The 16,812-nt window shown below is 41.5% G+C and overlaps 1 protein-coding gene across 2 annotated transcripts in view; it reads left to right on the top strand.

Moving 5' to 3' along the window:
- Positions 1-454: 454 nt before the first annotated feature.
- TBC1D9 (TBC1 domain family member 9) overlaps positions 455-16,812 on the top strand; it is a 53,496-nt gene continuing 37,138 nt past the window's right edge. For both annotated transcript variants that reach the window (XM_081021860.1, XM_081021861.1), the window contains exon 1: positions 455-1,096. In XM_081021860.1, the coding sequence (XP_080877986.1) occupies positions 970-1,096 (127 nt within the window). In that variant the 5' untranslated portion in view covers positions 455-969. The remainder of the gene's footprint in view (positions 1,097-16,812) is intronic.

Raw genomic sequence — 16,812 nt, forward strand, 5'->3', positions numbered from 1 at the left:
CTGGCAGCTGATCGCCCTGCGGATGCCCATCTCCTTAGCTGCCATAAGCGACCACTTGTCAGACCGTGATGCGGACGATTTTGCAGTGACCTCGGATAGATCAGTGTTGCTCCCTGGCAGGCTTTTTAGACCCATGTGCGCGCGCGCTGAGATCTTGTTAGGCTCTGCGCGTGCTTTAAACCTAGCGGGGGAGGGGTAGCTAGGTAGGTGAGCTTCAAAGATCCGTGGTGCGCTGGGCGGCTCTCGGCAGTACCAATCCGGAGGTGTGTGTGTACGCGCGCGGGCGCGTTCTCGCCAGGGTTACCTGTTGTGATTTCCCCGTAGTCATATCACAGATGCCGAACGGTGGACCTCGCTCCCTGCAATCGCTCCCTACTGATAGATAGGCTTGGCCTTTGCTCGTTAGCATCAGACATTGCGAGGGGGGGGGGTTGGTTTTTTGCATTTATTTATTTTTTTGCATTTTTCGCCCATGCAGCGGAGCGGACCTCCCGAGCTCTTGTGCCGGAAGGAGAGCAGCTGCTAAGCTCGCGTTTTTCCGAGTGGGGGCGCCGTTCCGCAAGCGGCTCCTTCCCGGAGCTTGAATGCAGTGAGGAGCCTGGGAGGCTGCTGGGCGGGCCCAGCCGTCGCAGCTGATGCTCTCTGAGGTCACCCGCTCGGCTCATCCCCGCGTCCGCCACCGAGCGAGTCTTCTCGCCGAGCTGCTGCCGCTCTTCTGGGCTTGGAGAAGGGGCTGATCCGGGGCTGGAGAGTCGCGGTGGGGATGGTGCTGCTTTTTCTCCCCCTTTCTAACCCCGATGTTCCTTCCTCTGGCCGGGGCGTTGCGGGCTCCTACCTGGGCAGGGCTGGGCAGGGCGCTTGAAGCCAGCCGGGGCTCGCAGCATCGTCCCGGGCTCCGCATGATTTAAAAGCGAAATAAGACGTCTGAAGCGAATCCCGTCCAGGCTGCCTTTGTCTTTGGCCGGGAGCATGTGGGTGAACCCGGAGGAGGTGCTGCTGGCAAACGCCCTGTGGATCACGGAGAGGGCCAACCCTTACTTCATCCTGCAGAGAAGAAAGGGGCACGGAGGAGATGGAGGCAGCGGAGGGCTAGCTGGTAAGGGGGCGAAGAGGGCTCCGAGGCGGGAGGGGGAGAAATAAGGGGCAGAATTGCTCAGTTTGGATCTTTTGGGGTGGGGGATGCTGCTAGTGCTATTCTTTGGTGCGTTTATTTACATGCCATGTCCACGCCTGGTGTCTTGATGCGGGGTCTGCATTTGCAACAGGTGTGTGCATTTCACTTGAAGGTATACTGTTTGTGTGTTTGGAAATCCAGGATGCCAGTTTTTCTTCATGTATGTATATTGGCTTGCTTAGGCTTTTATTATTGTGTATGGATGGCTATATTCACCTGCATGTCAGTACTGCTGGGGTTGGCAGGGTCTCTACTGATTACTGTTTCCTACATCCTTGTGCAGAAGACTTAGAGTGGCATCCCAGAGTCCTTTGAAAATTGCATGAAGGAAGATTACTAATAGCCCACACGGAGAAGTTTTAGGCTGCAGTTCTTGCACCATTTCTTGCCAGTAAGTCCCATTGGACTCTGTGAGACTTACTTCTAATCAGCCATGCATAGAGCAGAGGTAGATTGATACCTTTTGTAACTTACCTTCAAAGAAATTCTGTGAAGGCCACTCAATTGTTATTTTAGATATGCTATACTGGGAGTGAAATACAGCGAGGTCCCACAGTGAGTTTGGGACTTATCAGGAATGCAGGAATCCCAAGTGAAATAATTTATTCACAGGAGCACATTGCTTCTGTCTTGCATCAAGAAAAAAATTAATTCTGAGCCATCTGGCTCAAAAGATCTCGAATGGTTTACAGCAGAGTGTCACAAATTATAGTCTGTAGACCACAAGCTTCATTCAGGTGGAATATATGAAATACAAAAGAAGCAATAAAAATACAATTTAAAAACCAGCACCTATTGCATATTAGAATTGCTTGCTGCAACAGGCATGAACTCATTAAGTGATCTGCCAAGACTCAGTGGTCTGTGGGACGGAAAGTTTGGGAAGCACTGATTTAGGGCATGTCAGTTTCTGTGGCCTACACCAGTAAATGTGTAACTTGATGAATCTCATTTCCTCATCTCCTTTTGCACTTCACTATTTCAATGAATGAGTTCCTCACCTACACCTAGCTTGGTTAGAGCCAGCCAGCCAGTCCAAAGCTGAAACTGAGTTGAACTGGACTTGCCATTCTAGATAACTCCTTACAATTTAATATGACAGTTTGAATGTTTTAAGTGTAGTGGTTGTAATTGTGGTGTCTATTAGCCATGTATGTTTTTTGTTGCTAGCATTGATCATCTGGAAATAGTGAAGATCAGGCAAGACAACCAGGATTCAGCTTTTTAAAATTTTGTTTTACATGTGCATTGTCACTGTGTTTTATATGGCTATCCTTGGTTGTAATTTGGGTTGAATTACAATACAGGCTGCAAGGCTCTGATGGCAACTGCAAAACGTAATGTCTTAATTGGCACGAAAGGAATATAAAACCAGGATGAGGGTGGGGAAGATCATAAAGGAATTTTAATCCTGTAGCACTACAGTGTTGACAATTCCATCATTCCCAAAAATGGTTGTGCATCTCTTTCTCTCCTAGTCTAAGGTTATTTTTAGGATATTTTGATTCAAGTGTCCTAGAAAGCTTTTGCAGCAAGGCTCTTCCATTAGCCACTATTGTGCATGTCAGTTGTGCTGTACTTCCCAAGGACAGTTACCTAAATGGAAATCACAGGAATGAGTCAAAAATACATTCTCAACTTCTGCTTGTTTTCAGCTTGTTTTCTTCTGCTTCCTAATCTGTATTGATATTTAATTGTATAAAGTTGAGTGACATCGGTGAAATGGCACACTTTTTCAAAAACATCCCTTGCCTCATTGTAACGTTGGGCTACTGTAAAGTAGGGTCTGGCAAATCTGAGTCACTGTAAGCTTGTCTTGATTCAAGTAGCTGCTTGAGTTTATCCCGTATATAACTTGGAAAAACTGTAACACCTCAATCACTCCTTTCTTGGCCACCTAGAAAAATTACAGATGATAAATGGTTCAGATATAAGCTTCCTAAGTCAAAGCACTTCAGCCACCAAATCCTGCTGGATCTGTATACTAATTTTATGATTTTGTTGAAAGCAATATATTTTATGCATGCCTAGAATTCATTCCATCAGTGGCTGTTACTACATGATATAAAGGCTTAGAAAAATGTGACCTTGCCTACATGCAACAAAAAATGGTAACAGAATACATTTATTGTTGAAGGTGTTTGCCTGAAGGCTCAAAGACAGCCCTTTTAGAGCAGGCATATAGTCTGTGTGGCCTTTTGTGCATTGGCTATCTATGCAAATCATGGCAATTTGCAAGAAGAAGTGCAAACAAAAATAGATCTAAAGGAAGACTCAGTTTGCCAGGAAGAGATTATTTGGCCTTGGAAGTCAGCAGTATTACAGATTAAACAGATTTTGCAAATGTAAAGGGTTTTGCTAGAGCACGTTCAGCTACATGTAATTTCCTATTAAAATATGAAAGCAGTTGATTAGATTGGGATGAGGAATCACAGAGTACATGCTTTGCATGTAAAAGGTCCCAGGTCCAGTCTCTGACATTTCTAGTACATACTGGGTAACAGAATAGTGAAAAATCTGTAACTAATAAGAGTGACTTCCATTCAAGCTAGGCAAGGAATGAGAAACTTTCAGATGTTTCTCACATTATCCCTGATCATGGACCATGCTGGTTGTGTCCAATGGGAACTTGAGTCCAACAACATTTGGAGGGCATCCTGTTGGCTGCCTCTGCTGCACAACACAATTTGCTTTTAAGTCATTCAGTGCTGAAACCCGTCATAACACTTGAAAGTTTAAATTAATCACTGTGTGCTCCATTAGCATGGAATTGGTTTTCCAAATTTATGAGTGTCCACCCATGATGTGCATGGATGCTGTAAGTGTGCTCCACTCTATTGTGCATTTCCTTCTTGTGATGCACACTTCAGATCATGTACGGCAGCAAATGGCTTTCAGAGAAGCAACTATGAGAGTCCTTGCAGATTAGCATTAGAACTTGACATGCACTCCTAGTTCCCAGGCCTTGTTGTTTTTGTTTAGTCGTTTAGTCGTGTCCGACTCTTCGTGACCCCATGGACCAGAGCACGCCAGGCACTCCTGTCTTCCACTGCCTCCCGCAGTTTGGTCAGGCTCATGTTCATAGCTTCGAGAACGCTGTCCAACCACCTCGCCCTCTGTCGTCCCCTTCTCCTTGTGCCCTCCATCTTTCCCAACATCAGGGTCTTTTCCAGGGAGTCTTCTCTTCTCATGAGGTGGCCAAAGTATTGGAGCCTCAGCTTCACGATCTGTCCTTCCAGTGAGCACTCAGGGCTGATTTCCTTAAGAATGGATACATTTGATCTTCTTGCAGTCCATGGGACTCTCAAGAGTCTCCTCCAGCACCATAATTCAAAAGCATCAATTCTTCGGCGATCAGCCTTCTTGATCGTCCAGCTCTCACTTCCATACATCACTACTGGGAAAACCATGGCTTTAACTATACGGACCTTCGTTGGCAAGGTGATGTCTCTGCTTTTTAAGATGCTGTCTAGGTTTGCCATCGCCTTTCTCCCAAGGAGCAGGCGTCTTTTAATTTCGTGACTGCTGTCACCATCTGCAGTGATCATGGAGCCCAAAAAAGTAAAATCTCTCACTGCCTCCATTTCTTCCCCTTCTATTTGCCAGGAGGTGATGGGCCCAGTGGCCACGATCTTCGTTTTTTTGATGTTGAGCTTCAGACCATATTTTGCGCTCTCCTCTTTCACTCTCAATAAAAGGTTCTTTAATTCCTCCTCACTTTCTGCCATCAAGGTTGTGTCATCTGCATATCTGAGGTTGTTGATATTTCTTCCGGCAATCTTAATTCCGGTTTGGGATTCATCCAGTCCAGCCTTTCGCATGATGAATTCTGCATATAAGTTAAATAACCAGGGAGACAATATACAGCCTTGCCGTACTCCTTTCCCAATTTTGAACCAATCAGTTGTTCCATATCCAATTCTATCTGTAGCTTCTTGTCCCACATAGAGATTTCTCAGGAGACAGATGAGGTGATCAGGCACTCCCATTTCTTTAAGAACTTGCCATAGTTTGCTGTGGTCGACACAGTCAAAGGCTTTTACATAGTCAATGAAGCAGAAGTAGATGTCTTTCTGGAACTCTCTAGCTTTCTCCATAATCCAGCGCATGTTTGCAATTTGGTGTCTGGTTCCTCTGCCCCTTCGAAATCCAGCTTGCACTTCTGGGAGTTCTCGGTCCACATACTGCTTGAGCTTGCCTTGTAGAATTTTAAGCATAACCTTGCTAGCGTGTGAAATGAGTGCAATTGTGCGGTAGTTGGAGCATTCTTTGGCACTGCCCTTCTTTGGGATTGGGATGTAGACTGATCTTCTCCAATCCTCTGGCCACTGCTGAGTTTTCCAAATTTGCTGGCATATTGAGTGTAGCACCTTGACAGGCCTTACTCTCTGCTATTGTTTATGGTTCTATAGCTGCTTTCAGGTACAGTCTGCAGAATACCTACATAAATGTGTTTTTAGTGGCGTCCTCCATTTGGACCTCTCTGGGAAACAAGATATGCTCTCTCTGTGTTTACAAGTTACATTTCTACAGAATTAGTATTTTTATAAATACAGTTTTTATGGTAACTGTTGGATCACAGCAGTGTGGACTGTGGAGCTGTTTACTGCAGCCTGGGCATGTAACAGTAGTTTTAAGTTCATGAAATGGTGCCAAACATCTTTCTAACACATTTGTTTAGGTGGCTGGCAGATGGGTATCTGCTAACTATCAGGGGAATAAAATGCTCACAGAAACTGTGGTAGGAATTGTCTTCTCTCACCATTATATAGAAACAATTTATCTAACTGACACTAGTTTAGTGTGATAGGTTGGCATTAATAGATCACCAGCACTATTTTTTAAAACAATGTCATTTTCACATATAGTATGAAATATTTGGTATACAAGGAGCTTACAGCTTAATCGTGTGCATATCTCCTTCTAAGGCTCACAGAGTTCTTTGGGGCATACTCTCAGAATACAACCTTGGGCTGCAATCCTCTGTACTATTAACTCTGGGGAAAGCTTCACTGAACTCAAAGGGGCTTACTTCTGAGAAGGCATGCATAGGATTATGCTGTTAAATTCTTTAATGAAATGATTATTTTCCCCTTCAGTGCACCTAAATATTTCTTGCTGAGTTGAGACATTTTCTCAGTAAACTCTTAGGGGATTGACAAAGCATTTCATAATTCATTAAAACTACAAATTCTCTGTGCTGATGTTAAACTTTAAGTCTTTAAGGTGCCTACCTCTTTGTTATAGCAGCTAATAAGGATTGGTAAGAAACTGGGCCCTGGGGATATTACATCAATGCAGTTCAGTCATATACACGTCTTTAAAAAGATGTAGCAATAAAATATTTTAACTGATTTGTGTGTATAAAGTAGTTTTATATATGTATTCCTTGTTAAATCACTTCAAGATGTTTCATTGGAAGCAATTAACAAATGGGATGAAATAATAAATTAATACTGTTTTCTCTGAAGTAGAGAAGAGTTAATGAGACTTACTCCCACGTTAGTTCATATAGAATTGTGGATGTAGTCTGCACACCTATATCTAGTTTCCATGGAGTAAACCCCATTAAACTCAATGGGACATAGTTTTGAGTAGGCACTGTGGAATTGTGCTGTATATCAGGGAAATTAAAATCTGCAAAAGATGAACCAGAATTCGGGGCTCCATAAATATTTTCATCCACAAGTGGACTCTTAAGAAAGAAAAATTCACGAAACTTCCATAGTTTCATTTATGTTTTTGCACTCTTTCAGTTATTTTGATCCTTCTTGTGCCCATAGTAGGCAAAAAGTATATACCCACAAACTCTTAAGTTGGCAATGTGCAAAAACGGTCTGCTCCTTTAAATGCATCCTGCCCTCATCCTCAAATCAAAAAATGTTGTGAAGTACTTTCATCCCAAGGTCACTGACGCTACTGGCTTCATAAATCTACTGAAATGGGGGGGAACCATTTTCTGAGTACATTCTTGCCTTTTCACCCAATAGCCTAATTACTGTTCTGTGTAGTTTAAAATAAAGCAGTAGTGCATCCTTCATGGTAACAGAATTTCATATATCTTACCACAAATTATTTTCTTCATATGATTTTGTAAACACCTGAAACTCAATCTCTATCATTTGTGAAATTTTACAAAACTTTTCTTGTAAGTTATTGAAGTTACCTTTTCTTGAATCTTTAAAAATTTGTGTAGCAAAAGTAAAGGGAAACTCATTAAATCTTCAGGCAAATTGGTACTATATTTAGTATTTCTAAGGGCATGTTTGGAACACCAGACCAACTAAATTAGAGAAAATAGGCACTGTGGTATCTACTTTATAGGGTTATTAGGAACCAAACTGACGAAGATTAAAAACTTTAATGTTTCAAAAGTAACAAAATCATGAACAGAAGCTATAGTAATGACATGTTCAATTTTAGTGCCATAAGTACTTGGCTTGAATTATTTGCTTATGTTCTAGGTTAAATGAATGGCTGAAAGTCAATTAATCATGGTATTATGAAAATGTTTTGAATTCATTGCACTTTGCAATCTCCTTGTTTTTAATTGACTTTTAATTTGTTGTTGTGTAGTACAGCAGTACTTTACTGCTTTTGATCCTCACTGCGAATAAGTAAGGATAGATTAACAAAGGAACTTTTCATCAGCATCTTTGCAGGATTCACATATATAGAAATGCTACTGTGGCCTTCATAGTAACATTTACTATGGGAAGATTTAAATGTGTGATGTTCTGATGTGTTTTGGTATATTCTGTTGGAAGCCACTCAGAGTGGCTGGGGCAACCCAGTCAGATGGACAGGGTACAAAAACTATTATTATTATTATTATTATTATTATTATTTGCCTAGGTGGCTTTGAACAAGTTACTCTTTCGTGTTAAATAAGACATAGTGCAGCATTTGCTTTCAAACATCAGATAGTGTTGGCTTTCACATCCATGCAACACCAACATTTTATTCTTGGATTTGAGGGGCTGCATTTTGGTAATAAATTATCTTTTTTCCAGCAGTGGGATATCTCAGGAGAGTTATCCATTTTACAAAGTAGTTATTACTTATCCTTTTTTTAGACCAAATGTGTGGCCTTTTATGCTAAAGGAAGTGGGAAGTTTTGGGACTCATAAGGGGATATTTTAAAAAATCTAACAGCCTATATTTCTACGTTTTACTTTGCTGCATATTTTGTGATTTTTAAATCTGCTGGTGTTTTCTCACCAAAGAGTACTTGCCCCAGGAATTTCCTTGTTATACCCATTTTTTCCTCGTGCCATCAACAATTGTAAACTTTTGACACTAAGTCATGTGGAAGACTCTTCCTGTTATTATTATTACTATTTAAATGAGTAAGCCTATTGACCATATGGCTTGTCTTGTGAAATGAAGGGAAAATTAGCAACCATAATACAGCCAAAAGGAAACAGCTGTTGTGATTTGTTTGTCTATTTCTTTTTAGTTTTCTTGATGCATAAGATTCCTTGGTGTGGAATAGATTTCAATCTCCCTGTGCTAAAAGAAAAGTTTGAAAATGCATATCTGATGGGCTCAGAAAATTGCTAAATCCCTCTGCTTTACAAGGAGAGCAGGAGGGATGTGTCAAGTCTTTGCTTATTCCTAGCCATGTATCCCATCCCTTGTCAATGTACATTTTGAGCTATGTAACCTGTACTCTGAGTTGGTGCTGAGACCATGTGCTAATTTCATTAATAATTTGGGGATTTCCAAAGCATAGAGTCGGAGTTCTTCATCCAAGGGTGAGAGCCAGGACAATGTACTGGTTCTGTATAAGACAAAGAAGAAGAGCTCATGTATATCATTGAATATCCCATGGTCCTTTGTCATTTTCCCTTGATGGAATACTTGGCGAACTTGCCAGGTCAGGAACAAATTGCTGAAACGAAAAGCAAAACCATCAAAATATATTGATAGGCAAGTGAAGACATGTTTAGCAGCAGCAGGCATGACCTGGCACCAGAAATGATTTATGCAATTATAGTTAATTATGTGCATATAAAATATGCAGATTGAATGGAGCCACAGAGTTTTGAAAGTGCTCCAAAAATAACCTTTGGTGCTGGACAGAATTGCCTAATCGCCTCGGTTTGATTTCAGCAAGATATTCCTGTAATATGGGACTTGTTAGGTTCAGAACTGACTGGTTTTCTACCTGGAGGTTGCTGTACTGTTGGGGCAACTCTTAAGGCATGAGAAACTGCTGTTTTCAGTATACAGATGTAAATCTTTGCTGTTGTTAAGACTCCTCTTAGTCATCCTGTTTAAATGTGTCAAATGTCAGAGGTGTGGACTTCAGCTACATTGCAATATGCAAGCAGCACCAGCTTGGATGAGCATTTACTGTATTTTTGTATTGATTGTTTTACATTTTCTGGTTTTAATTGTTTTTATTTGTGGTATTTTTCTCTGGTTACGTCACTTAGTAAAAAGAGACTAACGAATCAATATTAACAAATAGCAGCAACATCTTTACTTTCAGAATTTCCCCTTCTGAATAAGTGAAACTCCTTCGGACTCTTCTCCTTGTCCACCCCCAAATCCATTGTTGGGAGCAACTTCACTGGTTACCTAGGTGTTGCCTTTCCTGCTTGCAGGCATGAGCATGAATAAAAGCCTGGGGAATACTTAAGAGCGTGTAAGCGAACATAATTAACTAGAAGATTCCATACTGCTGTATTTGGGGCAGTGTGTCTCTGAATGCCGGTTGCTAGGGGATTCAAATGGGGATGATGCTGTTATGCTTATGTCCTGCTTGTGAGCATCCCTCAGACCTCTGGTTGAACACTGGGGATACAGGATGCTGGACTTAACAAGCCTTTGGTCTGATCCAGCAGAGCTCTTTCTTGTGTTGTTATTTTCACTTTTTCCCAACCACCTCTAAAATAACCAGTCCAGGATGTTGCTGAATAATTCTTTCTTCCCTCCTGCATTTATAACTTCCAGTGTTATTAAGGACATCTGTCCTTTCCTCCCAGTAGATAGAAATCTATAGAAATGCTTTATAGAGTTGGAAGGGACCCAAAGGGTTATCTCGTCCAAACAGTAGGAATCAATAGGTGAAGAACACTTGGCAACTTTTTTGGCAGTCATTTGCAGCTGTTCTTGGGCATAGCTCTGTACTGCCATTTCCTGGCTGTGCTCCTTTCCAGTGATTATCCTGCAGTTGTAAGAGACTGGCATGCTCGAAGTGCCAGCATGCTGAATAGTCTTGAGTCAGGCCCTAATTTCCCTGCTGATTACTTCTTGTTCAAGTGCACTAACGGACAACATGGGAGTTGGGGAGAAGATTCACACAAACTCCACAATTTTTCTACAATTCTTGGTCAGAGATTATATCTTAACTGCAGCAAAAGTAAGTGGTGGGTTAGAGGGGAAAACAGGACACAATGTTCAAATTCTAAAGTCTGCAGGGTCTTTTGTTTGTTGGTTGGTTTTTGTTTGCATCCTGGAGTATTTGCAAACTTGTTCAAGCTGCCCTACTGTAGCTTTTGAATTCTCTCTCCCCCCCCCCCATTTTTTTATTCATTTTATAACACAAATAAAGAACACAAACAGAAAAACAAACAATACAAACAGATTCTTTTCTTATCCTTATTTTTCTAAACATTGTTAGGTGGGCTTCCCCAAGTCCCACCTATCTGATTTTCATTTTACTGTACTTCATCTTTAGCAGTTTACATATATCATAATTTCTAACCATCTTTTTTTTTAATCACACTTACTTTAACCATAAAAAAACTTCACATTTTATCACTTACAAATAATACTATTTTAAAATACACTATTTCTACTTCTAACCCCACAACCTATATCCACTTCCAAAGATATTCTTAAATATTAACATATTTTTTCAAATATTCCTTAAACTTATTCCAATCTTCTCCCACCGTCACTTCTCTCTGGTCTCGGAGTCTCCCGGTGAGTTTGGCAAGTTCAACATAGTCCATCATCTTCATCTGCCATTCTTCGATAGTTGGTAAATCTTGTTTCTTCCAATTCTTCGCTAGCAATATTGTCGCAGCTGTTGTGGCATACAGAAAAAAAAGTAACATCCTTTTTGGGGATTTCATCACCCACTATACCAAGTAAAAAGGCTTCTGGTTTCTTAATAAATGTGTTTTTCAACACTTCATTTTCAGTTCATTATAAATCCTTTCCCAGAAGTCTTTTACCTTGGGGCACGTCCACCACATGTGGTAAAAGGTTCCTTCTTTTTCTTTACATTTCCAGCATTTATTATCATGAGTATGATACATTTTTGCTAACTTCACTGGTGTTAAATACCATCTGTACATCATTTTCATCAAATTTTCTCTTAATACATTACAAGCTGTAAATTTGATTCCTTTTTTCCACAATTTCTCTCTCCCAATCCACAATCATGATATTGTGCCCCACATCCCTGGCCCATTCAATCATTACAGGTTTCACTTGTTCATCTTTTGTATGCCATTCCAGCAATAAATTATACATCTACCCCAATGGACCAACACAACTGTTTATGATTTTGATATGCAATATGAGATACTTCCCAGTCTCCTTCCAGGTTGTCAATTCTCACTTGGGAACCTGAAATCTTGAAACACCCATAGCTGCTTTTTGGCATGTTTTGCTTCTTTGATAGAGGATCATTCAATTATAAGAGAGTTTGCTGAGCTCATGCTTCCTGATGAGTAAATGTGCTCAGCCAGTGATATGATTACTCGCTTTCGTTGAGTACACATCATACATTTAAAGCACACGCCCCCCAGCAAAGAATCATGGGAACTGTAGTTTAAGGGTGCTGGGAATTGTATGTCAGGTAAACTACAGTTCCTAGGATTCTTTAGGTGAGGGGAAATGTGCTTTAAATGTATGGGGTACTTAGCCCCCAGGCTTCCTCTCCCCTATGGCTGATTGAGGCACTTTAAAAAATCTTATGCACTGGGATTTTACATTCCTGGGCAGATAGCCAAGTTCACCACAACATTGCTTTGCCTTTCCACGAAGCCCTATATCAGTGGACATGTTCACTAAGCATGTTCCTATAAGACAGGGTGGGCAGCTTATCAAATATAGTGAATTACATCAGATTCCCTCCCCACCCCCATTATGTACTGAGATCAAATTGCAACCACAAAAGCTAGAAAATTACTTTTTACAATGAAAGCTGATATTCTCAGAATGCTAAATGAGTGCATTAGGTGCATGGGGCTCACTTGCAGACCACATGATGCAAAGCACTCAGAGGACCATCTCAGAATGCTGGGTATGCATATTTTTTTGTTCTGTGCTTTCGTGTTTGAAAACCTATCTGTCTGGACTTTCAGGTTCTCTGAGGCTCATCATAGTTCGCGTGCTGAGCCTCTAACATTGCACCGAGTCTCTCTCTTCTAAAAGTTTGAAGCAGTTGACCCTGAGGGAAACACCTTGCCAAACACAGCAGAGTTCAGCTAAAAAGACTTTTCAACCCCCAGGGAACCTTATAAGGTGACTAGTGCTGGAGGATTCTTTGTGACAAAATCAGTCATGGTTTTATTTCCTTTTACCCCTATGTGGGCATCGCAAGACACACAGAGGAGCCTTGAGAGAGCAAAATGTTGGCACCTCAGTTAGACAGGAAGGAGTCAACCCAGATTTCCCTTCTGCATCTCCAGCTAGCCCTACATGCCCAACCCCAACCCCCCAGCCACCACCTCTTCCTTCTGCTGGTCCTGCTCCCCTCCTTCTTTTCCACTAGTAGCTGCCTCTTTCTCCTCAGCCACTGGGTCCATTTGTGACGTCACAGGGAGTCTGTACCCAATGGCAACAGCTGGGGAACGATCTGCACAGCTTTCTATTATCTGTCTTGTGGGGGGGGGGTATCGAACACTACTTAGATATATTTAAAGATAAAGGGACCCCTGACCGTTAGGTCCAGTCGTCGACGACTCTGGGGTTGCGGTGCTCATCTCACTTTACTGGCCGAGGGAGCCGGCGTACAGCTTCTGGGTCCTGTGGCCAGCCCGACTAAACCGCTTCTGGCAAACCAGAGCAGTGCACGGAAACGCCGTTTACCTTCCCACAGGAGCGGTCCCTATTTATCTACTTGCACTTTGAGGTGCTTTCGAACTGCTAGGTTGGCAGGAGCTGGGACCGAGCTACGGGAGCTCACCCCATTGCGGGGTTTCAAACCGCCAACCTTCCAATCAGCAAGCCCTAGGCTCTGTGGTTTAACCCACAGCACCACCCGCGTCCCGTCTAGATGTATTTAGAAAGCCATTTATTTAGAAATAGAAGCTGGGTTTCTTAAGGCCTACTGCTCTCTTCATTACTTTCATGAGTGGTCTATGGAAAAAGTTTGCCAGCTTATGACAACTGTGAAAGGCACAAACACAGTGAGAGGGATGGCTACCATCCAGCAGCATCACCCAGGCATTTCCACTAGCTTCTGCCAATTTCATCCCTGACTTCAGCCGCACAACTTCCACTGGCTTCCACCCGTGAATGTTGAGTGGTTCACGCATGCACCCTTCACCTGGAGAGCGACCTCTTGAATGCGTAATTCCCAGGCACACCACATCCAGAGGGTGACCTATGCCGCCTCTGAATTTACCCAGACACACACCATTTGTTTCAAACACATTCAAAGCTTGACATTTGCACAGACACATTCATTAATTGGCCATTCTCCATTCATTCACATATACACCCCAGCTTCTATCCACAAATAGGCACATAGTTTCTGTTGGTCTTCCAAAGGTGAATTTCAGCCAGTTTATACCCACAAATATCAGCCTGCTTCAGACTTGCAGCATCCACCAACATCCAAATACGAACTCCACCAGCTTCCACCCACCAACATCTGTCAACTTCTGCTAGGTTCATCACCAGACAGCAGACAGCTTCTGGCTATGGATATCATCTGGTTTCAAGCCACAAAAACTTGCCTTCTTATTGATCCACATCATGATGCTGCTGGATGATTAGTTTGTTCCATCTGCTAGCTTGCCTTGGCATGGAAGGAGACCACCCAGTGCTGAACACCACAGTTATTTCCCACTGTGTTCTCTTTGGGAAGTAAAACTACTTTTGCCTTGGTTTTCCCCTTCGTTTACCTTTATGTATCCACTCAGATGCCATGTTCTGTGTGACATCACAGGCAGTCCACAGCCAATGACAACAGCTGGGGAAGCATCATCATCATCATAACCTCAGCTCTCACAATGGTGAGCACAGCTCAGCAGTGATCTGTTGCTTTGCTTGTTTACTATTAAAATGTTCTGTCGCCCGTGTTGTACTGATATCAGGGAAAGGCACTGCTCTAGCTAAAGTTGAATTTATCAGTATAGCAATAAAACTGGTTAGTGGTGTGATGTGGGTCTGTGTGAGAAAGGAAACAGAAAAAGGAAGAAGAGTCTTGTCTCATTTGTATGTGTACATGTAAAATGGAAACAGAATAGGTGTATATAACTGTGTGGTTTAATCAGAGTATTGTAGTGCTCTGTGTGTTGTGTTGTGTTGTGTTGTGTTGTGTTGTGTTGTGTTGTGTTGTGTTGTGTTGTGCTGTGTCTGTGTCTGTGTCTGTGTCTGTGTTTTGTGTGCTTATGTTGGAGTTACCTGCCTATAGCAAAAAGCAATCTACTCCCTAAATGTGTGTGGAGTCATTTCTGTTCATATTTGATTAGGAATGAGTCCTACCTTTTTCAGTGGGACTTACTTCCTTAAACGTTTCTTTTTTTTAGGTTGGCTTTTGTATTCCATTTTATGCCAGTGTGTTTTTAATGTCATTCTAGTAATGTTTTTGCTTTAGTTTGAGATTTTATGGTGTTTGTATTTGGGCAATTTTATTTGTTGTTTGTACTTCAAGTCTACCATTCACCAAAAAACAACAACAACAACCCAACCCCACATTAAAATAAATCAAACAAAAAAAAAATGAAACAAAAACAACAACAAAACAGCAGCACAGAGCAGCAGTGCACAGCAATACAGGATTATTGTATTTACCTGTACGTTTTACTGACTATAAAAACTGGCCAGAGGACTTTGGCTGATGGGAGATCTAAATATAGCATAAAATAAATAGAAATCAAAGGTGGGGTAGGAAATTGTGCTCCTTTTTATAGCTGAATGTATGTGCAGATGAGAGATAAATCTCCTTTCCCTTAGCTGTATCACTGTGGCTACTTTGCTACCTAATACAAACTAATCATATGGAACACAGAACTTTGAGTTTAACTAGATCCACTCACCTGTGTGCTGTGTTCTGTTGAACAATAATAATTTAATAATAATAATAATTTATTTATACCCCGCCCATCTGGCTGGGCTTCCTCAGCCACTCTGGGCGGCTTCCAGAAAAATATTAAAATACTGTAGTACATCAAACATTAAAAGCTTCCTTAAACAGGGCTGCCTTCAGATGTCTTCTAAAATAGACAAAATAATAGACCCCTTCAGTTTTGTATCTAAACAGGGCAGATAGAATAAGCATAGCTTACCTGGCTTTGGGAAGGCAGAGCCAAGAGCTGAGGGGTTGGGGCAGGTTTCAAATGTTGCCAAGGGCTGCTAAAAAGGGCCTTGGGGGCTACATGTGGCTCTTGGGCGCCATGTATTGGACCACCCTGCCCTAAATGCTGGAGATAATGGTTCTAGCCTCCTTCCACTACAAACTAGCTTCCATGTGCAGGGATTTGTCTTCTGATTATTGCTAATTATTATTTATGGAAGAGCATTTTAAAAAGTGGTACAGTCCACAAATAGGTTTTCCACTGATATTTCTTATTAAATGACATTTTAAGTAGAGAAAGAGATGCATTGAGTTTTGTTGTTCTCTATCAGCCTCCAGATGGCCAAGCTATAAAAGGGGATTAATTATCCTGCATATGTGAACACAGAGTCTTTGTCTTAGCTCACTTCATATTTTTTTTCTGTTTTGCATATGCCATGAGTTCTCTCTCTCCCATTGACTCGCTGATGACCCCTGGGATAGTCTCATCTGTAAAATGGGCCATTTTCTTGGGACGGAAAGGAAATTTTACTATACATTTCCTATGATTTCTAGTTGTATTTTGATAGGGATCATATTGCATGATGGCATGGAACTTGTGAGGATTTACAGTGCTTTTTGCAGATTCAGATTTCGCTTACAAAGAATAGTTTTATGCTTCAGGAGTTTTGTGAAAGAAAGCTGTATTCAGTCTCTTCAGTATAGAGAATAAAACTCAAGCCAAGCTGTACAGTATTAATCAAGTATCTTTTTAAAAAATTTAAAATGTATTCCTGACAAACCTACAAACAGGTTAAAAACTGAGAGAGCTGATCTTTTTAATCCATTGCTGGGGGGGGGGGTGACTTTCTGGCAGATTTTCTCATTCCCCAGTCTTGATGGCAGCTGAGGGCAAATGCCTGCTACTATTTCAGCAGTAAATGAAAAGAAAACAGGTTTAGTAACTAAATCACACGATTGTGCAATAAACTACTAACTACCTTGTTTAAATCTGAAAAAGTAAATGCATTAGTTGGTAGTAGTAAACATGTATAGGACTGGGAGAAAAGTGTGGTCTCCTGAAAATGCCTACTCCAATCTTATACACACTGATTTGTGAGTAATGCCCATTAAATTTAGTGACTATGGTTCATGGGATGCAGCTGGTAAT

The sequence above is a fragment of the Podarcis pityusensis genome (genome assembly GCF_964106645.2).
Source record: "Podarcis pityusensis genome assembly, chromosome: 9".
Taxonomy (NCBI): domain Eukaryota; kingdom Metazoa; phylum Chordata; class Lepidosauria; order Squamata; family Lacertidae; genus Podarcis; species Podarcis pityusensis.